Raw genomic sequence first — 23,740 nt, 5'->3', positions numbered from 1 at the left:
TTTATTCCCTCTAAACAACGGGTTTGAGCCTAACTACACATTTACTTACAGAGATATCTCACCTAAGGGACCTGAATGGTGGTTTGCGAATTTCGTCAACCACAACAATATATACATATTGTTGTAGTTTTCCACCGGTGCGTCGCCACGAGCACGGCCCTCGATGAAGCAGTGGGGCCGTCTCGGCTCGATCGCCCGGAATGTCAGATCGCCGGCCCGGAAAAGTCCGGGTCGACAGGTCCTTGTTATTTTGGACCGAAATACGCCAATGGGTAGACGATGTGGGGTAGGGTTAATTGCCAACTTCAATTTACCAAATTACCCACGTGGTCGAGCTACCGGGAAATTTCATCCTCGCCAAAACTCGTACGGAAACAAGCCGCTTAAACATCCCCTGACATGCCAAAGTACATAAATTTCATTTATATATGTCCGAGAGGAGTTTTTCATCGTGATTTCAGATCTTACAATGTTTTTTCACAATACTCATTCTGTAAAATGTAAAATTAAAAAAACAAACGTCTTCGGGAATGCCCCTAAAAATTCTCCTGAAAGGGGCGTAACCCACATGACGTAATATACAGGATGTCAAAGGCTGCACATTAATTACTCGAGTTGGTGGTCTACGTGATTCTATTGGCTTGTTGTGTGTTTCCACATTTGATTGGTCGACTCAATCGCTTCGTTCATTTTTGATGTAAAAAATTCGAACATTTGGTTTTGAATAATGGCTGGCATGGACTTTGATTTGTCTGGTAACGACAGTGAGTGTGAGAGAAATGAAGGATTTTGGTCTGAATCACATGGAGAATTGTCAGATAACGTAGTCGCGGGAGGTGAAGTTCAGGCAGCTGGAAATGAAATATGGCCATAGCAGTTCGAGCCCGAAGCAGGACAAGCAGAGAAAAATGGCGATGAAATTCCTGGAGTGCATGATGATCGGGAGGACATCGAAGGAAGACTTGGCAATAACAACTCGTTAGACAAAATCCTATTCGTAATTCAATAATGTAAATTTGACTTGCATACTGCTCGATATCAGAAATATTTTAGTGAGGTGACGTGACCAGCGCAGCGAAGCGGACATGTTGCTCCACGGCGAATTAATCACAAGCAAGGCCGGCGCATGTCATCGGCCGTATCTCTCCGCACATAAAACGAAGCAATCTCGCTGTCTGGATACGATGAAAACTTGTGTGCAGAACACACCTTGTAACACAATTGTCTAGAGTAGTCCAATAAACTTGACGTTCTGTTGCATTTTTATTTATGTCATTCCTAATGTCGTCATGTAGCGCCAGTAGAAAACAATGAAGAAAAGAGAATAATAAAATAAAGCTACAGCAAGTCAGATTTATCGGACTAGTCGGACGGACGACGGATTTATCGGACTAGTCTAAACTCTAGAGTTGACAAGGAACTTGTATTAGCATGCACACAATGTATAAGTCAATGCGTAAGAGTCACGAGGCTATGAGGCCGTGTCATAGGACAGATAAATTTGTCTTTCATAGTTGTACAAACATTTTTTCCCTTTTCTTTTATTGCAGCATTTTGGCTTAATGTTAATGAATAGCAAGCCAATGGAAGCATTACCTTCACTTTAGATGTCCATATTCTCCGACGATTATCATCTTTCGGGAATACATGAAGGCTTACACCGTCTTTGCTTGTATTGCTGCATCCTGCTATGATACATCTTGCAGGCATTTTCAAAAGTATGGCTAAAACTATTTAAAACTTTCGCGAAACAATCACTGGAATTAAGACGATCACAGAGATTGCACTAACATGTGCAAAATGCATTTGTAAGCACTGTATAAGGCGCGTGACATCTCGACTCTCGAGTCAATCCACTCTGTGCGAGTTACTGTATGTGACGTCACGCTGCGATTCGCTGAAGTCCATTTTTTAAGGGGCGGGGCATAGCAAGTTGTGAATAGCTCCAGAAATGATCAAAATATTGCTCTAATTATCCCATTTTTGATTAAAAAACAAAAACATGGGTGATTTCTTCACTAGGAAGGTCAAGTTAATTTATAAATAACAAGTTTATTTTGCATATCAGGGGACCTTTAAGCGAGCCCGTTCCATATGCGATGCCGAGCGGTTTCAATCGCCAAGTTCCGGCGGCCTGATTATCTCGTTACCGTGGCCCAACGGCCAGCTAATCCCTCACACGCACGACACACCCAGTCAATGGCAGAAATTAACACGACGAGCTGAGTACATTCATCAAATGGGGGTGTTTATTTATAATAGGCAGGGAATGAGGAAAGCACATAAGAGCAGATTTATACCGACTAAAGCAATGCAAGTATATACAGCACAAAAGCACTTATACAGTTTGTTACTTACTAAACGGGGCCCACACACAGACACACACACAGACACACACACACACACACACACACACACACACACACACACACACACACACACACACACACACAGAAATGGTGGCTATTGCCTTTAATTCGGCCTTCATCTCGGAGGACAGTGGAGCTGAGACCAGGGTCTACCTCGGACCTGCCCGCCTTGTGCGGCCTTCAAGCTGGTCGGTCCGGCGAGAGGCGAGCCGAACCCGGACAGCGGCGGGCGACCGTTGCGGTTCCGGCGGAGATTGACGTCGCTCAAGCTCTCCGTCGTGGTGAGGAGGATAAGGACGGCGTCGACGACGACCGACCATACAGGCTCCCTGAGACGAGCGCTCCAGCAAGACGAGATGTCCAGGTCGGGTAAATGCTCTTTCGACCGGAGCTCTTGAGCTCTTCCGCTCCTCCGCGCCCTTTTATGCTGCCGCCGTCGGTGTCCCACCAGAACCAGAACCTCAACCCCTCTTTGGCTTCCTCCCAGCTGGCTCGCTTGCTCTTCCTCGTTTGTCCTCTCATGTCCTTTTTATCCGCTCCGACGCGCTTCCCCTCCCCCTTCCCGATGCGCGGAGGGAATCATTGCTTTTCCAGCCTACTTTTCCTTAACGGTCATGGCTGTTTACGCCGTTCTGCAGGACCCGCCCCCACCGTCATTTCTGTGCACTGTCGCGGAGGAGGAGGGTTTCTTAAAATAAATCACAGCGCATTTACGTTTATTTGCCCATTAAACAAAGGAAGGGGAGTTATCTATAAAACACGTACTTACCGAGATAACTGAGCTAAAGGAGCTGAATGTTGAGTGTGATAGTTTTCCAAATCCGCAACAATATATATGTAAATATACCTACATTTTAATTTACATATATATATATATATATATATATATATTTACATATATACATATATATGTAAATATACATACATTTTTACATACACACACATATATATATATATATATATATATATATATATATATATATATATATATATATATATATATATATATATATATATATATATATATATATATATATCACTCACTGATGCAAAGAGTGATTACAATGGACAACTTCGTTGAACTGGGCCTAAGGGCAACCACTCTTCTTGTGTAATTAGCCTCACACCTTTCGAAGTGGGTGAAGCTAATAAAACATGATAGGTAGACTAACCAGAAGGAAATAAACTCCGAATCAGCTGAAAGGAAAATTCCAAGTGATTAACCTGTTTGTTAATGACCCATGAACACACTGCCCTGCTCGAATATCAAAGTTTGTTTCACATGTATGAAGACAAATGGTAATATCATGGAACAAACATTCATGCCTTTTCCTTGTCTTTTGAATAAACACTCATTTTTAGTCAGTTAAAAGGAACGTGTTTTTAATGCTTTGATGAATTACAAATTGTAGTTTTATTGTGTTGTGGATTTCAAAAATTGTGCAATATGTTATGCATTTTATAAACAAAATAAAGAAGGTTCACCACCACTCTCTCAGAATTACTTCCAATGAATGCTGAAATTATGTTTGCCAAGGACTGCCAAAAAATATAAATACTGCATAAATAATGGCACGAACACAATTCAAACGAGAGAGTTAATATAACACGAAAGGATAAGTGTTTAAGTGCACACATGCATTGTTTAAGTATACACAGGACTGTACTTCAATTTTAATAAATTAATTATTTTAACGATTGTTTAAAAAATGGACATTTATTAACCTCCGCCATCTTTGAAAATGGATGGAGGTTACTGTTTTCACCCCTTTCTGTTTGTTTGTTTGTTTGTTTGTGAACAGTATTTCGGAAAAACTCCTCGACAGATTTCGACAAAACTTGGTGGGAGGGGGGGGGGTTAGGTATGGTTCAAGGATCATGCCATTAAATTTTGGACTTGGTACAAAATACAATATGGCCGCTTTGTGGGCCATTTTAAAAAATATATTTGAATCTTTTTTTTTTGCATTTCTACATGTTTTAAGTGATTTCCAACCCCCCCCCCCAAAAAAAAAATTGTTAGAGAGAAAAAAAATTTTTGCAACTTTTTTTCAACAAAATTTCGATTTCTTTTTTTTTGCATTTCTACATGTTTTAAGTGATTTCCAACCCCCCCCCAAAAAAAAAATGTTGGAGAAAAGAACTATAACTCTGTCAGCACTGTTGACGTCATATTTAATGAATAACATATAAGGTTCACTTGAGTGACCCAGCAGTATTGGCGGTGGAGGTTTTGCACTCTCCCGAGTGCTCCACCTCTAGTTGCTATTGAAGTAGTCTCAAATACCATCCTCAAGCACCACCCCGTTGAACTTTTATTTAAATTGAAGTATAGTATTGCAAAACTGGAGGTTCTTCGAATTATTATGACAGGCGATTTATGTTGTCCAGTGTTCAAGTATATAATTAAATTTAAATAAAATAAAAACTATAAATGTCGTATAAATAAATAAATTCTGGGTTTTACCGCCATTTATCACAGTGTTTATTAAATCACCCTATCTTACACGTCACATAAGTTGTCCATGCTTGTCATTTGTGTCCTTTATGATATCTTTTAAAACATTAAGGTCCCTGTTTGGAATGGTTTTCAATTTTGTTTGACTGCCAGGTCGGCAGACAGAGTAAAAATATTATCTCACCCCTCTCTGCGCATGTGCGGTTGGGATGAATTCAGAACCACCAAAGTATGAGACTTCAAAATATAACATTCATTTTCAATAAGTTGCTCCTCAATCATATGACGATTATAAACTGATAATACAGACAGAAAGATGGAAAGACATGAAGCAATTGCTTAACCCTGCATTTTGCTTCACATGCGGAGGGTAATGAATAGAAGATAAATAAAATTAGTTCACCTTTATGAAGCATATTAATGTTATTATTATTAGAAACACATTATCAGACAGGAAAATGAATGAACTAGAAACAAAATTTCAACATGCTTAATTGTCTGTGTTGTTCCTCTCTCAGCCTGAATCCCTCATAATCGCATTAATTAATAAAATTGAAAAAAACTCCAAGACAAATAGCTATCGGGCTCACCACATCGACATTTGAGTAGTATGGCCAAGTGAGGCAATCCTCTCCACCTTGACGAGGGACAGCTGAATCTTCCACCACATAATCGTAAATCCTTGTTTCTTGTGGTTCAACTGAGGAGATGTCAGTTGATTGGAGGGTCAGACCATGAGCATGAATTGTAAATGGTCGAGACGCCATGTTTCTAAAGTGGACCTGCAACAGTAAATTGGTCAGAATAGTATTTATTCAAATAAAAAAAAACGAGTTGTTGAGGTGTGGTCAAATATGTTTTAATGCAGCAATTATAATTAGAGTACTAAAAGGTTGTTTTCAATCCCAATAATGTGGTACACTATCCACCCAAAAATGATAACTCCATATACACATAAACAGTATCTCCAACATGGATCAACTTGCAACAGTTCATCCCAACTCTGTTTCTCATCTGTGGAAATTTAAACTATCACCATGCCAGTTTGCTGGATGTTGGTTTGGGCAACAACCAGCCGTGGCATTGCGGCAAAAGACTTCTAGGACTTTGTGGGTTTGACCAAATCTGTGAACTTCCAAGACCAGATTTCTACAACTGGTACGTGTATATAATTGGATGCAATCCCTCTTGGATGCAATAATGACTAATTTTGCACCCAATTGCCTTTGTTTATGTTCTGTCCTTGGCTCTTCTGACCACTGTTTTTGTCAATGCCAATATCAGTCTGGCTATTGTAATGGAACAACATCAATGATGCAGAATATGGCTGTTCACACAGATCAACTGGCAGGGATTGCAATCTGTCCTCTCACAAAAGGATTGATTGGACCACTATCTCCACAGAACCTGATATTTATTCCACCTGGGAATACTTTCACAAAAGCTCACCTTTCCTTATTTACCGGTTTATCCTATCTTGCCTGCAGCTATCCTATCCATCCTCTATAGGCCCTGGTAAACTGATTCCTGTGGAGGCACTTGTGCTCAAGCAGCTTGCCTTCTCAACATAGAAAGCTAACCTGATAGAGGGCAACTTTAGCTCATTCTGCAACAATTGTATGCCCATTCTGAGGTAAGCCAGAAAACACCATCTTGAAAAACCTCAAGACTGAACTCTACAACCAGTCTCCTTCCTCCAAGTCATGGTGCCACCTTGTGAAGTCCAAATTTGGTATATGTTCTCATGTCCATCCCAACCTTCCCCTCAAACAACATTTCTTCAGACTGACTGAGATAATGCAAAATTCCCACTATAACTTTTATTGCTGTCGACAGGTTGTGGTTTAAGTGGTAATCAGAGATCTAAAACCACTCATGTTGAAAAGCTATGTGTGGAAAGACATGGGAGGGAGGAAGTATTTCCATCTCCTGCAGAAATAGGGGAAATCTTTCATGACTTCTTTATAAATGTTGGTCCTAATTTAGCCCCAAAACATCGCTGATACTGCCGTAAATGATCATTGTAGTAAATATCTTGGGAATGAAGTTGGATGCTCATTATTCTGGAAACTCATTATAGAATGTGAGGTTGATGACAAACTCATCTTTGAGAGAAGACAAAGCATGTGACTTTGATAATATGCCAGCCAGATTTATAAAAGATGCAGCACATTTCATTGTAAAACCGCTAACTTATATTTTTAATCAGTCTTTCTTCACAGGAAACTTTCCAGAATCAATGAAAATAGCTAAAGTAACACCAATATATAAGAAAGGATAAAAAGACAACCCTGGTAATTATCGAGCAATATCTGTGTTAACCGTTTTAGCCAAGGTGTTTGAAAAATTTGGTAAATTAAAGAATATATTTTTTAAAAATGAATCACGTATTTTACAAACAACAGTTTCATTTTCATAAAAAATACAGTTCAAATTATCCTTAATAAATTTAGCAAATGATACATTAAAATTTTTGGATCAGGGAAAAATAACTATAAGAGTGTTTACAGACTTCCAAAAAGCATTCAATACAATTGATCATGATATTTTATGTGGTAAATTGGCACATTATGGTATACGAGGATTACTTTTACAGTGGTTTAGAAATTATTTATTAAACTGAACTCAATTTGTAAATTATGGTGGAGAAAATTCCTTTAAAATGCTAATATCTTGCTGTGTTCCACAAGGCTCAGTCTTGGGACCAACTTTGTTTCTTATTTATATGAATGATTTGCCAAATGCCACTGATTATTTTAATTTTAGATTTTTTGCAGATGATTCCAATTTATTTCATACTTTTCCAAAGGGCAAGTCTGGAATAGATACAGTATGAGAGAAGTAAGCACACATATGGAAATGGTTACAAGTTGATGTAATGTAAATAAACTTACAATTAATTTATCAAAGACAAATTATATGCTCGTTTGAGGATGACAACAAACCATCACAGTTCAGGGAGGCCTCACGATTGCAGAGACCACAAGTGAGGTTGATGATACATAATTTGTTGGTTTGATTATAGATAAGCATCAAAATCATATTGAGAAGGTTAATAAATGTACCTAGTTTTATATAACAGGTAGTTTTTTGTTCAATATTTAAGTATAATATTGTTGCGGGGCCGGGACGTCGGCCGCGGTGCACGACCGCTAGATTGGGGCCGCAAGTCGGCTCGACCGATCGCCCGGAATTCAGATCGTACTTCTCCAGAAAACTCCGGAGAAGACGGGTCGTTTGTTTTAGACCATGAAGCATCAATATTTCCACCACGTGGTACAGGGTTATTCGGCAAATCTCAAAATACCTAGAGACCACGTGTCGATCTACCGAGTCTTCACGCCCTCGACGGAACTCGTACGGAAACGAGCCACTTAGCGTGCTCGTTCCGTGTGCGATTCCGAGCGGTTTAATCGCCGAGAACCGTTGGTCCAGAAGTCCCCTTACGGTGGCACAACGGCCTTGATAATTTTTCTCCAGCATGCGACATGATCAGTCAATGAAAGAAGGGACGTGAACGAACTGAAACATTTAACAATCGGGGTTTATTTATACAGTGATGGGGGAATGAGCGGAGCACATAAGGCAGAGCTATACCAAATATAAGAAATGCAAGTATATACAGCAAAGGCACTTAACAGTTTATTACTTATAAGACGGGCCCACGGACACACACACACACACACACACACACGAAGTGGTGGCTAATGCCTTTATTAATACACAGGAAGGTGAGCTGGAGGTAAGGGTCTATATTGGACCTTTCCGCCTCGTGCGTTCTTCTGGCTGACTCAGTCGGCGCCCGTCCCAGCCACCAAAACCTCGACTCCATTCGGTGGATGGTCCCTCTCGAGTTTGACCCTCCGGAGGAGGAGGAGGAGGAAGAAGACGTTCCAGACGGCCAAGACCAGCCCAGACCTCTCAGACCACGATGACGACAACAGGGGCTTCTCCTTCCACGACGACAGAAGCGCTTCTCGACCTCCTAGGCCACGATGATGACGACGGGCGCTCGCTGGCTCGCTTCTCTCCGATTCACTCACTCCTTTTATTGCGCTCCGACACGCTCCCCCTCCCCCTTCCCGGCACGCGGGGAAAATCCCTTGGGCGGGAGGGTCGTTCTTCTTCTTTGCCGAGGAGGGTGGTTCTTCTTCTTCACAGAATCTCGATAAAACTAACTATTAAAATAAATCACAGCGCATTTGCATTGATTTACCCATGAAACAAGGGAAGGGGAGCTCTCTATAAAACACATACTTACCGAGATAACTGAGCTAAAGGACCTGAATGTTGAGTGTGATCATGGCTTCCAGATTCGTAATAATAAAACATATTTGTAGTGTGTACATTATAATCATTTATTTTTACTAAAAAATAAAAAAAATTAAATGTGAAGGTGCCAGAGCCGATTAGCATTTTATGTTATTTCCTGATTCCTATTATCCAATCTTTTTTGTTGTTGTTGCATGGCATTGTAGACAAAGTGTTGTTGATTTTGATGTGGATAATAATAAAGTTCAATTTCAACTTCATGGCCTCACCATCAGCCTTGATCTTTCCTGGGCTGACCACATAGCAAATCTGGCGTCTAAAGATAACCACAGACAGGGCATCCTCTGTCAATCCAAGTCTTTCGTCTGTCAATTCAAGTATGCATAGCTCTGTGTAGATTGATGGTATGGAGAGTCATATTGGACTGCAGATAACACTAACAACTGTTCAGGTTTGGGTTTCCATGTGGAGATCTTCATGTTGAAGTCCTGAGTTTAGACAGGATTATCCCAGGGCGATTAGCCTTGCTCAGGATGGTTGTGTCATTAAACCTTTTGACCTTGAAAATATTTATTCCTTACTCACAGTATAGAAGAATGGTGGAGCTCCTGCACCATATGGAGCTTTTCCTTTCCTCTTCTGCCTCAGTGTTTGTTGGGGGTGAATTTATTATAGATACGACCAGATTTTCCCAGGACCGCTCAGCACAGGCTTTTAAAGGAATAACTAAAGATCTTAGGTTGAGGGATGTGGGTGCAAGGGCAGGTAGTAGTTTCAGCTGGAATAACTGGAAAAGCAAAATTGAATAATTCCTTTTGTCTCCAAATTATGGGAACTTAGATCTGCTACTTGACATGGTGGCCTATTCCAATCACTGTGGTTTGTCCTTGGAACTGAAATCAGAGGGGGTACATGCTCTGTGAAATGGACTGGACACTCGACTGTCATCTTTTGCAGGATGACAGCTGAGTGAAATCCTATTTTCAGAAGTATAGGCGTTGGAAAACAATTCGGTGTCTATTCCCTTCCCCAGTCACCTGGCTGGAGGAGATGAAATGTAGAACTGCGGTATTCCAATGTGCAACCAGGCTTATGAGGACCGCAGGATGGAAAAAGTGTTAGACGCACATGCTGGCCTACCTCCAGCGCTAGCATCAGAAACTTGATGAAAGGATGGATATGTCTGAAAATATTCGACGGGTCAAGATCAGCATCTTTGACTTATTTGAGGCCAAGCCAAGGACCATCCTCTTTCGTAGTAGAGGGAAAGTGTTGGAACAAGATGAAAAAAGGCAGATTTTTGTTCAAATGGTATATCAGGGGAAAAGGTTGTTTGCCTCAAGTTAAACGAGACGGAGACCTTTTGTTATTTCTGAACCAAATCAAAATACATACCACCTCCATTGTGACAACATAGCTGGCTGAATGGTAATGTGAGGTGCTCGACACCCTCCATATGCCTGGTGCTGGTTTAATGGTTAGGGTGGTGGGCTTGGCATCCTAGGTCCTGAGTTCAAATCCCGCTCAGCTGTTGAATTAATACCAGGTGGGGTTAACTCGGCCTGTCATCCTTCCGAGGTTGGCAAAATGAGTGCCAGTATGCTGGTATACTGTGTTGGAGTGGCGACCCGTCCAGGATTGTACCCAATAGCCAAGGAGACTGCTTAGGCAGCACCAACGCTCTGCACAGAGTATGGTCCCAATGGATGGATGGACACCCTCCATATCCAACCATGATTAGTCCATTTGACAACAACTTGTATCTGACACTGAAAGAGGAATTTTGAGGAATTCAGTTTTATAAACGGCATACGCTTCAGGTGGCCAATGGCATGCAGTGTTCAATAACTGGATTTAACAATGATGTCAAATGAATGATCCTGCTTAAATAATTGCAGCAATGTGTTATTCAAAACAACGAAAATTACTGTGAAGGATTGTAAAGATTTCCAGTGACATAAAATAACAACTCCACATCCACTTTCGACATGACCTTTATAGACCTCATTGTCCATTATTGGGCTGGCACTTTAGCATCACATCTCTCACTTCTAAATGCTGTTCAATCCAAATTTCCATGACAGCTGAGAGGGTCAACTGGACTTAGAGTTCCGTGTGACACCCGATTCATGGCAACCTCGTTCCACCAAAATAATGCGAGCTAACAATCCAATTGGTAATCAATGGATGATCCCAATCTCAGGCTCTACATACAATTTCATTACTATCCATCCTTGATAACTTTGTTTGATGAGTCATCTGACAATTATCTCATCGCCTTCCTCTCAAGGCTGGACAGAATGCAACCTCGCCTATGTCATTTGCATCTGCAGAGCTAATATGTTTCAGCCTGGCATGAATGCTGTATTTGTAAGTAAATATTTCAAGAATGAAAGAAACCAAAAAAATTCTCCTCAGAGTAAATGTTATTTAATAAATTCCCATTTCAGTGTCAGCTATTTAATTTAGGTTCCAGCTGCTAAAACAGGTATATATCCTTTAACTTTATATTTTTTTATTTTTCAACTTTTATTTCCAAAGTTAGATTTATATTTTTCTTTGTATTTTTCAAATTTATATACAAATTTGGATTGGGTACTAGTGAGGGATTCACTCTTCAAAGTAATTTACAAGGTTTTAAACTTTTATTTATGTGTCAGGTTTGATTGACAATTCTTTTCTAAAAATAAATGCTCACGTTTTCATTGTTTTGAAAAGCAGAAGTTTTAGAAGTGCTGTTAATTTTATTTTTTACTTTTGTGTCTTTTTGTGGGATAATGTTTCCACACATGGTTTACGGGTATTCCCATGGGTCGGAATTGTAGCCCCCTACTAGCGGACATTAATCTTATTTTCTGTTACTTCATTTATGCATAAACCGATGAAGGAGAAAAAAAAATAGGATTAGCTAAAAATATCACATAAATGTCATTACATAGATGATATTTATTAACAATAATTTTTTTTGACGGGCAGTTTCACAAGATTTATCCAGATAGCCTGATTACAAACAGGAGTGGTAATGATTGTACAGGTGCTGCATATCTGGATGTGTTGGTTAGAGTTGAACAGAATGGTCAGAGTACAAGTGTATATCATAGAGTTGATAATTTCAGTTTCCCTGTCGTCTTGTGCACCATTCCATGTAAAATCTATCAATTAAAATGGGTTACAATGTCTTTTCATCTCAGCTACTTAGATTTGCAAGAATTTGTTCAGTAAAGGATAATTTTGTGGAACATGCTGGAAGGTTTTTTCCATCATGTTAAACAGGGGATATTTGGCTGATTGTTTGATCAGGTCTTGTAAGAATGTCTTAAGACTCCATCGTCACCTTTTTTTAACGTTTGGTTGGTTTTCATGTTAACAAGTTCCTATTGCATTGCATTTCATATAATAATAATGAATTAATTAGGTAAATTCTTTAATTAACATTATTGATTTTACATATATATGTATACACATATTTATTTATAGATCGTATTAAATAATGGAGGTATTTAGATAAAAATAAAATAAATAAATATTATTTTCAAATACATTATAAATAGGTATTAAAATAATTTGTTGGTGGTTGCAAGAGTACACAGTGCAGTATGTTAAAATCAGTTATCAATGGCAGTTTGAATATTTGAATGACAGTTTGAGTCTATGGTTAGATAGAGGTGCAGTGTAATGGACACGTCTACAAGGTAAAGTGTTTATCACTTAATGTATTATATAAAGTGGTGTATGATTAAAGTTATTCATATTAAATAATATTTAAATAAAAGTAATAATTAAATAAGTTTGAATAAGAATATTACATTGCTGTGTTGACTGACTGGACACAACTTTGAAGTTGAGGGTCCATTGATGTTGAGTAATCGACTGATGTGGACCTGCGACCAGAGTTGTGAATCCACCGTTTGGAGAGGTTCTGGGTTGAAAGGACTGAAACCTCGATGATAAACGGTGCCCAGCTGATGATATGGGCAGTTGGGAAATCAGTCAATTGCTTATTAGGGTACCCTGTGAGTACAGGGTACCCTATTGTTTTTCTTCTGTTTATTATTACGCATTATTAGGGTACCCTGTGAGTACAGGGTACCCTATTGTTTTTCTTCTGTTTATTAGGGTACCCTGTGAGTACAGGGTACCCTATTGTTTTTCTTCTGTTTATTAGGGTACCCTGTGAGTACAGGGTACCCTATTGTTTTTCTTCTGTTTATTAGGGTACCCTGTGAGTACAGGGTACCCTATTGTTTTTCTTCTGTTTATTATTATTAGGGTACCCTGTCAGTACAGGGTACCCTATTGTTTTTCTTCTGTTTATTATTATTTTTCTTTTTCCGCCGGCATTTTGCACCCTTTTTCGCTTTAAAAATCATTTTCTCTGGGATACTAAGTCCGATCGACACAAAATTTTCACCACAGTATGTATCTTTTTTGATAGCACAATCACGTTATAATTATGACGTCATTGGTCATGTGGTGCGGGCGCCATCTTGAAAAAAACGATAAACTTTGGACATCTGTATCTCGGAAACCGTGCAATGGAAAAATTTTTCTCTTGATACATTTTACTAAGCTCCCTATGGGGAACACGTGTGATTTTTCATGACGTCATAGGTGAAGCAATATACCGGTGAAAATTCGTCAAGTAGAACGCCGTATAGGAAAAATCTGAAAAATTCTGAGCATCATCTACGCCTAAAATCACTGACGAAAATGTTTTTCTTGACGTCATCGATGACGTAATTCGGCCGCCATCTTGTTTTTTAGTGTTTTTTTAAAAATCTTCTTCTCCAGAAGGGCTGGACAGATTAAGGCGAAACTTTACAGGTACATTCGCCCTGATGTTCTCTTTCAAGTTTGTTAATTTGTTGTTGATACGTCACATGGTTTGGCGGCCATCTTGAAAAAACCCTAAAACCTTCAAACATCTTCTTCTCCAGAAGCGCTGGTCCCATGAAGGCGAGATTTCACAACTATATTCGTGACATGTATGCGATGCAAGTTTGTTAATTTCGAAGTGATAGGTCACATGGTTTGGCCGCCATGTTGGATTTAAGAAAAATATTAAATAATGTTTTCTCTGGTATTTCATAAGCCATCGAAGCGAAAATTTGCAATTGCCTTCCTCCCTCAAGTCTGCATACATGGTAAACATTTTTTACCTCAGAAGTCACATGGTTTGGCGGCCATCTTGGATAGAAAAATAGACCTTATCCGATTTTCAAGAAACTTCACACACTTGTTCGGGTCGACGATGCAAAGCAGAATTTAAATTTATGATATCATAGGTCACAAGGTTCGGCAGCCATCTTGGATTGAAAATGAATAAATTTTAAAAATCTTCTTCTCCAGAAGGGCAAGACAGATTAAGAAGAAACTTCACACATATATTCCCCATGAGGTCCTTTCTCAAGTTTGTTAATTTGTTCTTGATCGGTCACATGGTTTGGCGGCCATCTTGAAAAAACCCGAAAACCTTCAAACATCTTCTTCTCCAGAAGCGTTGGCCCAATGAAGGGGAGATTTCAGAACTATATTCGGGACAGGAAGGCGATATAAGTTTGTTAATTTCGAATTGATAAGTCACATGGTTTGGCCGCCATCTTGGATTTAAGAAAAATATTAAATAATGTTTTCTCTGGAACCGCTTAACCAAACGAATCGAAAATTTGTAATTATCATCTACCTTTGTCTGTGCATGCGTGGTAAAAATTATGATGTCACATGTCACATGGTTTGGCGGCCATCTTGGATAGAAAAACGCACCTTTACCGATTAACACGAAACTTCACAAACGTGTTCCAATACCCAGTTGGAAGCAGAATTTAAATTTGTAATGTCATAGGTCACATGGTTCGTCAGCCATCTTGGATTAAAAAATAATATCTTTAAACGTCTTTTTCTCTGAAAGGACTGAACAGATCCAGGCGAAACTCCACCACTATGACCGCCTCTCCATGACGAATAAAAAGTTCTCACCCCTTTTGAGGTACGACGCAACGTTTGGCAGCCATCGTGGATTGAAGGAAAAATATTAATTAATGTTTACTCTGGAACTACTGCATCAATAAATGTGAAACATCAAGTTTATGGTGGAACGCTCATGTGGAATGAGGGTTTTAAATTTCAACGGGATCGGGCCCAGGGTTTGGCAGCCATGTTGGTTTTAAGAAAAATATTAAATAATGTTTTCTCTGGAACTGCTTAACCGAGCGAAGCGAAAATTTGCAGTTATCGTCCACGATCGTGTTTGCACAAGTGGTGAAAATTATGACGTCACAAGTCACATGGTTTGGCCGCCATCTTGGATTGAAGGATAAATATTAATTAATGTTTACTCTGGAACCGCTGCTTCTATATATACGAAACTTCACATTTGTAATTTAGCCGACATGCGAAACAAAAGTTTAAAATTTCAACCTGATCGGTCACACGGTTTGGCAGCCAGAATTATTTAATTATTTGAATCTGTTCGCCAGTAATAAGGAAAGTGAACGCTTTGTGCTGCCCGGTTCGTAACTCGTCTGTTCCGCGCCGTCTCGAAGCAGGCCTGTGTTTGTATCACCATTGAATAATGTTTTCTCTGGCACCGCTTATCCTATCAATGCGAAACTTTGTGACTGTCATCTGCAGAAAGTCCCATGTTGTATCAGTTGTCTCAAAGGCGGACACTTCTGGGTACCCGGTCATCACTGCCAGCAGTTATAAAGTGGCAGTTCTAGTTATTATTATTTTTCTTTTTCCGCCGGCATTTTGCACCCTTTTTCGCTTTAAAAACCATTTTCTCTGGGATACTAAGTCCGATCGACACAAAATTTTCACCACAGTATGTATCTTTTTTGATAGCACAATCACGTTATAATTATGACGTCATTGGTCACGTGGTACGGTCGCCATCTTGAAAAAAGCGATAAACTTTGGACATCTGTATCTCGGAAACCGTGCAATGGAAAATTTTTCGCTTGATACATTTTACTAAGCTCCCTATGGGGAACACGTGTGATTTTTCGTGACGTCATAGGTGAAGCGATATTCCAGTGAAAATTCGTCAAGTAGAACGCCATATAGGAAAAATCTGAAAAATTCTGAGCATCATCTACGCCTAAAATTGCTGCGGAAAATGTTTTTCTTGACGTCATCGATGACGTAATTCGGCCGCCATCTTGTTTTTTAGTGTTTTTTAAAAAAATCTTCTTCTCCAGAAGGGCTGGACAGATTAAGGCGAAACTTTACAGGTACATTCCCCCTGATGTCCTCTTTCAAGTTTGTTAATTTGTTGTTGATACGTCACATGGTTTGGCGGCCATCTTGAAAAAACCCTAAAACCTTCAAACATCTTCTTCTCCAGAAGCGCTGGTCCCATGAAGGCGAGATTTCACAACTATATTCGGGACATGTATGCGATGCAAGTTTGTTAATTTCAAAGTGATAGGTCACATGGTTTGGCCGCCATGTTGGATTTAAGAAAAATATTAAATAATGTTTTCTCTGGTATTTCATAAGCCATCGAAGCGAAAATTTGCAATTGCCTTCCTCCCTCAAGTCTGCATACATGGTAAAAAATTTTTACCTCAGAAGTCACATGGTTTGGCGGCCATCTTGGATAGAAAAATAGACCTTATCCGATTTTCACGAAACTTCACACACTTGTTCGGGTCGACGATGGAAAGCAGAATTTAAATTTATGATATCATAGGTCACAAGGTTCGGCAGCCATCTTGGATTGAAAATGAATAAATTTTAAAAATCTTCTTCTCCAGAAGGGCAAGACAGATTAAGACGAAACTTCACAGATATATTCCCCATGAGATCCTTTCTCAAGTTTGTTAATTTCTTCTTGATCGGTCACATGGTTTGGCGGCCATCTTGAAAAAACCCTAAAACCTTCAAACATCTTCTTCTCCAGAAGCGCTGGTCCACTGAAGGGGAGATTTCAGAACTATATTCGGGAGAGTAAGGCGATATAAGTTTGTTAATTTCGAATTGATAAGTCACATGGTTTGGCCGCCATCTTGGATTTAAGAAAAATATTAAATAATGTTTTCTCTGGAACCGCTTAACCAAACGAATCGAAAATTTGTAATTATCATCGAGAGGGCATTATGCACGCATGATAAAAATTATGACGTCACACGTCACATGGTTTGGCGGCCATCTTGGATAGAAAAACGCACCTTAACCGATTAACACGAAACTTCACAACCGTGTTCCAATACCCAGTTGGAAGCAGAATATAAATTTCTGATGTCATAGGTCACATGGTTCGTCAGCCATCTTGGATTGAAAAACAATATCTTCAAACGTCTTTTTCTCTGAAACGGCTGAACAGATCCAGGCGAAACTCGACCACTATGACCGCCTCTCCTTGACGAATAAAAAGTTCCAACCCCCTTTTGAGGTACGACGCAACGTTTGGCAGCCATATTGGATTGAAGGAAAAATATTAATTAATGTTTACTCTGGTACTACTGCATCAATAAATGTGAAGCATCACCTTTATGGTGCAACAGTCATGCGGAATGAGGGTTTGAAATTTCAACGGGATCGGGCGCAGGGTTTGGCAGCCATGTTGGTTTTAAGAAAAATATTAAATAATGTTTTCTCTGGAACTGCTTAACCTAGCGAAGCGAAAATTTGCACTTATCGTCTACAATTGTGTTTGCACATGTGGTGAAAATTATGACATCAGAAGTCACATGGTTTGGCCGCCATCTTGGATTGAAGGATAAATATTAATTAATGTTTACTCTGGAACCGCTTCCTCTGTATATGCGAAACTTCACATTTATAATTCAGGTGACATGCGAAACAAAAGTTTAAAATTTCAACCTGATCGGTCACGCGGTTTGGGAGCCAGAATTATTTAATTATTTGAATCTAGAAGCCAGTAATAACGAAATTGAACGCTTTGTGCTGCCCGGTTCAGAACTCGTCTGTTCCGCGCCCTCTCGAAGCAGGCCTCTGTTTGTATCACTATTAAATAATGTTTTTCTCTGGCACCGCTTATCCTTTCAATGCGAAACTTTGCGACTGTCATCTGCAGAAAGTCCCATGTTGTATCAAAGGCCGACACGTCTGGGTACCCGGTCATCACTGCCAGCAGTTATAAAGTGGCAGTTCTAGTTATTATTATTATTATTATTTTTCTTTTTCCGCCGGCATTTTGCACCCTTTTTCGCTTTAAAAACCATTTTCTCTGGGATACTAAGTCCGATCGACACAAAATTTTCACCACAGTATGTATCTTTTGATAGCACAATCACGTTATAATTATGACGTCATTGGTCACGTGGTACGGTCGCCATCTTGAAAAAAGCGATAAACTTTGGACATCTGTATCTCGGAAACCGTGCAATGGAAAATTTTTCGCTTGATACATTTTACTAAGCTCCCTATGGGGAACACGTGTGATTTTTCGTGACGTCATAGGTGAAGCGATATTCCAGTGAAAATTCGTCAAGTAGAACGCCATATAGGAAAAATCTGAAAAATTCTGAGCATCATCTACGCCTAAAATTGCTGCGGAAAATGTTTTTCTTGACGTCATCGATGACGTAATTCGGCCGCCATCTTGTTTTTTAGTGTTTTTAAAAAAAAATCTTCTTCTCCAGAAGGGCTGGACAGATTAAGGCGAAACTTTACAGGTACATTCCCCCTGATGTCCTCTTTCAAGTTTGTTAATTTGTTGTTGATACGTCACATGGTTTGGCGGCCATCTTGAAAAACCCTAAAACCTTCAAACATCTTCTTCTCCAGAAGCGCTGGTCCCATGAAGGCGAGATTTCACAACTATATTCGGGACATGTATGCGATGCAAGTTTGTTAATTTCAAAGTGATAGGTCACATGGTTTGGCCGCCATGTTGGATTTAAGAAAAATATTAAATAATGTTTTCTCTGGTATTTCATAAGCCATCGAAGCGAAAATTTGCAATTGCCTTCCTCCCTCAAGTCTGCATACATGGTAAAAAATTTTTACCTCAGAAGTCACATGGTTTGGCGGCCATCTTGGATAGAAAAATAGACCTTATCCGATTTTCACGAAACTTCACACACTTGTTCGGGTCGACGATGGAAAGCAGAATTTAAATTTATGATATCATAGGTCACAAGGTTCGGCAGCCATCTTGGATTGAAAATGAATAAATTTTAAAAATCTTCTTCTCCAGAAGGGCAAGACAGATTAAGACGAAACTTCACAGATATATTCCCCATGAGATCCTTTCTCAAGTTTGTTAATTTCTTCTTGATCGGTCACATGGTTTGGCGGCCATCTTGAAAAAACCCTAAAACCTTCAAACATCTTCTTCTCCAGAAGCGCTGGTCCACTGAAGGGGAGATTTCAGAACTATATTCGGGAGAGTAAGGCGATATAAGTTTGTTAATTTCGAATTGATAAGTCACATGGTTTGGCCGCCATCTTGGATTTAAGAAAAATATTAAATAATGTTTTCTCTGGAACCGCTTAACCAAACGAATCGAAAATTTGTAATTATCATCGAGAGGGCATTATGCACGCATGATAAAAATTATGACGTCACACGTCACATGGTTTGGCGGCCATCTTGGATAGAAAAACGCACCTTAACCGATTAACACGAAACTTCACAACCGTGTTCCAATACCCAGTTGGAAGCAGAATATAAATTTCTGATGTCATAGGTCACATGGTTCGTCAGCCATCTTGGATTGAAAAACAATATCTTCAAACGTCTTTTTCTCTGAAACGGCTGAACAGATCCAGGCGAAACTCGACCACTATGACCGCCTCTCCTTGACGAATAAAAAGTTCCAACCCCCTTTTGAGGTACGACGCAACGTTTGGCAGCCATATTGGATTGAAGGAAAAATATTAATTAATGTTTACTCTGGTACTACTGCATCAATAAATGTGAAGCATCACCTTTATGGTGCAACAGTCATGCGGAATGAGGGTTTGAAATTTCAACGGGATCGGGCGCAGGGTTTGGCAGCCATGTTGGTTTTAAGAAAAATATTAAATAATGTTTTCTCTGGAACTGCTTAACCTAGCGAAGCGAAAATTTGCACTTATCGTCTACAATTGTGTTTGCACATGTAGTGAAAATTATGACATCAGAAGTCACATGGTTTGGCCGCCATCTTGGATTGAAGGATAAATATTAATTAATGTTTACTCTGGAACCGCTTCCTCTGTATATGCGAAACTTCACATTTATAATTCAGGTGACATGCGAAACAAAAGTTTAAAATTTCAACCTGATCGGTCACGCGGTTTGGGAGCCAGAATTATTTAATTATTTGAATCTAGAAGCCAGTAATAACGAAATTGAACGCTTTGTGCTGCCCGGTTCAGAACTCGTCTGTTCCGCGCCCTCTCGAAGCAGGCCTGTGTTTGTATCACTATTAAATAATGTTTTCTCTGGCACCGCTTATCCTTTCAATGCGAAACTTTGCGACTGTCATCTGCAGAAAGTCCCATGTTGTATCAAAGGCCGACACGTCTGGGTACCCGGTCATCACTGCCAGCAGTTATAAAGTGGCAGTTCTAGTTATTATTATTAGGGTACCCTGTCAGTACAGGGTACCCTATTGTTTTTCTTCTGTTTATTATTATTTTTCTTTTTCCGCCGGCATTTTGCACCCTTTTTCGCTTTAAAAATCATTTTCTCTGGGATACTAAGTCCGATCGACACAAAATTTTCACCACAGTATGTATCTTTTTTGATAGCACAATCACGTTATAATTATGACGTCATTGGTCATGTGGTGCGGGCGCCATCTTGAAAAAAACGATAAACTTTGGACATCTGTATCTCGGAAACCGTGCAATGGAAAAATTTTTCTCTTGATACATTTTACTAAGCTCCCTATGGGGAACACGTGTGATTTTTCATGACGTCATAGGTGAAGCAATATACCGGTGAAAATTCGTCAAGTAGAACGCCGTATAGGAAAAATCTGAAAAATTCTGAGCATCATCTACGCCTAAAATCACTGACGAAAATGTTTTTCTTGACGTCATCGATGACGTAATTCGGCCGCCATCTTGTTTTTTAGTGTTTTTTTTTAAAAAATCTTCTTCTCCAGAAGGGCTGGACAGATTAAGGCGAAACTTTACAGGTACATTCCCCCTGATGTTCTCTTTCAAGTTTGTTAATTTGTTGTTGATACGTCACATGGTTTGGCGGCCATCTTGAAAAAACCCTAAAACCTTCAAACATCTTCTTCTCCAGAAGCGCTGGTCCCATGAAGGCGAGATTTCACAACTATATTCGTGACATGTATGCGATGCAAGTTTGTTAATTTCGAAGTGATAGGTCACATGGTTTGGCCGCCATGTTGGATTTAAGAAAAATATTAAATAATGTTTTCTCTGGTATTTCATAAGCCATCGAAGCGAAAATTTGCAATTGCCTTCCTCCCTCAAGTCTGCATACATGGTAAACATTTTTTACCTCAGAAGTCACATGGTTTGGCGGCCATCTTGGATAGAAAAATAGACCTTATCCGATTTTCAAGAAACTTCACACACTTGTTCGGGTCGACGATGCAAAGCAGAATTTAAATTTATGATATCATAGGTCACAAGGTTCGGCAGCCATCTTGGATTGAAAATGAATAAATTTTAAAAATCTTCTTCTCCAGAAGGGCAAGACAGATTAAGAAGAAACTTCACACATATATTCCCCATGAGGTCCTTTCTCAAGTTTGTTAATTTGTTCTTGATCGGTCACATGGTTTGGCGGCCATCTTGAAAAAACCCGAAAACCTTCAAACATCTTCTTCTCCAGAAGCGTTGGCCCAATGAAGGGGAGATTTCAGAACTATATTCGGGACAGGAAGGCGATATAAGTTTGTTAATTTCGAATTGATAAGTCACATGGTTTGGCCGCCATCTTGGATTTAAGAAAAATATTAAATAATGTTTTCTCTGGAACCGCTTAACCAAACGAATCGAAAATTTGTAATTATCATCTACCTTTGTCTGTGCATGCGTGGTAAAAATTATGATGTCACATGTCACATGGTTTGGCGGCCATCTTGGATAGAAAAACGCACCTTTACCGATTAACACGAAACTTCACAAACGTGTTCCAATACCCAGTTGGAAGCAGAATTTAAATTTGTAATGTCATAGGTCACATGGTTCGTCAGCCATCTTGGATTAAAAAATAATATCTTTAAACGTCTTTTTCTCTGAAAGGACTGAACAGATCCAGGCGAAACTCCACCACTATGACCGCCTCTCCATGACGAATAAAAAGTTCTCACCCCCTTTGAGGTACGACGCAACGTTTGGCAGCCATCGTGGATTGAAGGAAAAATATTAATTAATGTTTACTCTGGAACTACTGCATCAATAAATGTGAAACATCAAGTTTATGGTGGAACGCTCATGTGGAATGAGGGTTTTAAATTTCAACGGGATCGGGCCCAGGGTTTGGCAGCCATGTTGGTTTTAAGAAAAATATTAAATAATGTTTTCTCTGGAACTGCTTAACCGAGCGAAGCGAAAATTTGCAGTTATCGTCTACGATCGTGTTTGCACAAGTGGTGAAAATTATGACGTCACAAGTCACATGGTTTGGCCGCCATCTTGGATTGAAGGATAAATATTAATTAATGTTTACTCTGGAACCGCTGCTTCTATATATACGAAACTTCACATTTGTAATTTAGCCGACATGCGAAACAAAAGTTTAAAATTTCAACCTGATCGGTCACACGGTTTGGCAGCCAGAATTATTTAATTATTTGAATCTGTTCGCCAGTAATAAGGAAAGTGAACGCTTTGTGCTGCCCGGTTCGTAACTCGTCTGTTCCGCGCCGTCTCGAAGCAGGCCTGTGTTTGTATCACCATTGAATAATGTTTTCTCTGGCACCGCTTATCCTATCAATGCGAAACTTTGCGACAATGATTTAAGTCCCATGTTGTATCAGTTGTCTCAAAGGCGGACACTTCTGGGTACCCGGTCATCACTGCCAGCAGTTATAAAGTGGCAGTTCTAGTTATTATTATTTTTCTTTTTCCGCCGGCATTTTGCACCCTTTTTCGCTTTAAAAACCATTTTCTCTGGGATACTAAGTCCGATCGACACAAAATTTTCACCACAGTATGTATCTTTTTTGATAGCACAATCACGTTATAATTATGACGTCATTGGTCACGTGGTACGGTCGCCATCTTGAAAAAAGCGATAAACTTTGGACATCTGTATCTCGGAAACCGTGCAATGGAAAATTTTTTCGCTTGATACATTTTACTAAGCTCCCTATGGGGAACACGTGTGATTTTTCGTGACGTCATAGGTGAAGCGATATTCCAGTGAAAATTCGTCAAGTAGAACGCCATATAGGAAAAATCTGAAAAATTCTGAGCATCATCTACGCCTAAAATTGCTGCGGAAAATGTTTTTCTTGACGTCATCGATGACGTAATTCGGCCGCCATCTTGTTTTTTAGTGTTTTTTTAAAAAAAAATCTTCTTCTCCAGAAGGGCTGGACAGATTAAGGCGAAACTTTACACGTACATTCCCCCTGATGTCCTCTTTCAAGTTTGTTAATTTGTTGTTGATACGTCACATGGTTTGGTGGCCATCTTGAAAAAACCCTAAAACCTTCAAACATCTTCTTCTCCAGAAGCGCTGGTCCCATGAAGGCGA

General features: G+C 39.5%; 1 protein-coding gene across 3 annotated transcripts in view; it reads right to left on the bottom strand.

Annotated features, from left to right (window-relative positions):
- The window catches only part of LOC147031243 (venom prothrombin activator pseutarin-C non-catalytic subunit-like), a 460,275-nt gene that overhangs the window by 233,981 nt on the left and 202,554 nt on the right, over nucleotides 1-23,740 (bottom strand). For all 3 annotated transcript variants that reach the window (XM_085860320.1, XM_085860315.1, XM_085860319.1), the window contains one exon: nucleotides 5,418-5,609. In XM_085860320.1, the coding sequence (XP_085716446.1) occupies nucleotides 5,418-5,609 (192 nt within the window). The remainder of the gene's footprint in view (nucleotides 1-5,417; nucleotides 5,610-23,740) is intronic.

Source organism: Eptatretus burgeri, chromosome 2, assembly GCF_056783735.1.
Source record: "Eptatretus burgeri isolate ZD-2024b chromosome 2, Ebu_testis_v1, whole genome shotgun sequence".
Classification (NCBI taxonomy): Eukaryota; Metazoa; Chordata; class Myxini; order Myxiniformes; family Myxinidae; genus Eptatretus; species Eptatretus burgeri.
Note: the sequence above shows the minus strand (reverse complement) of the source record. Positions and strands in the feature narration are given on the sequence as shown.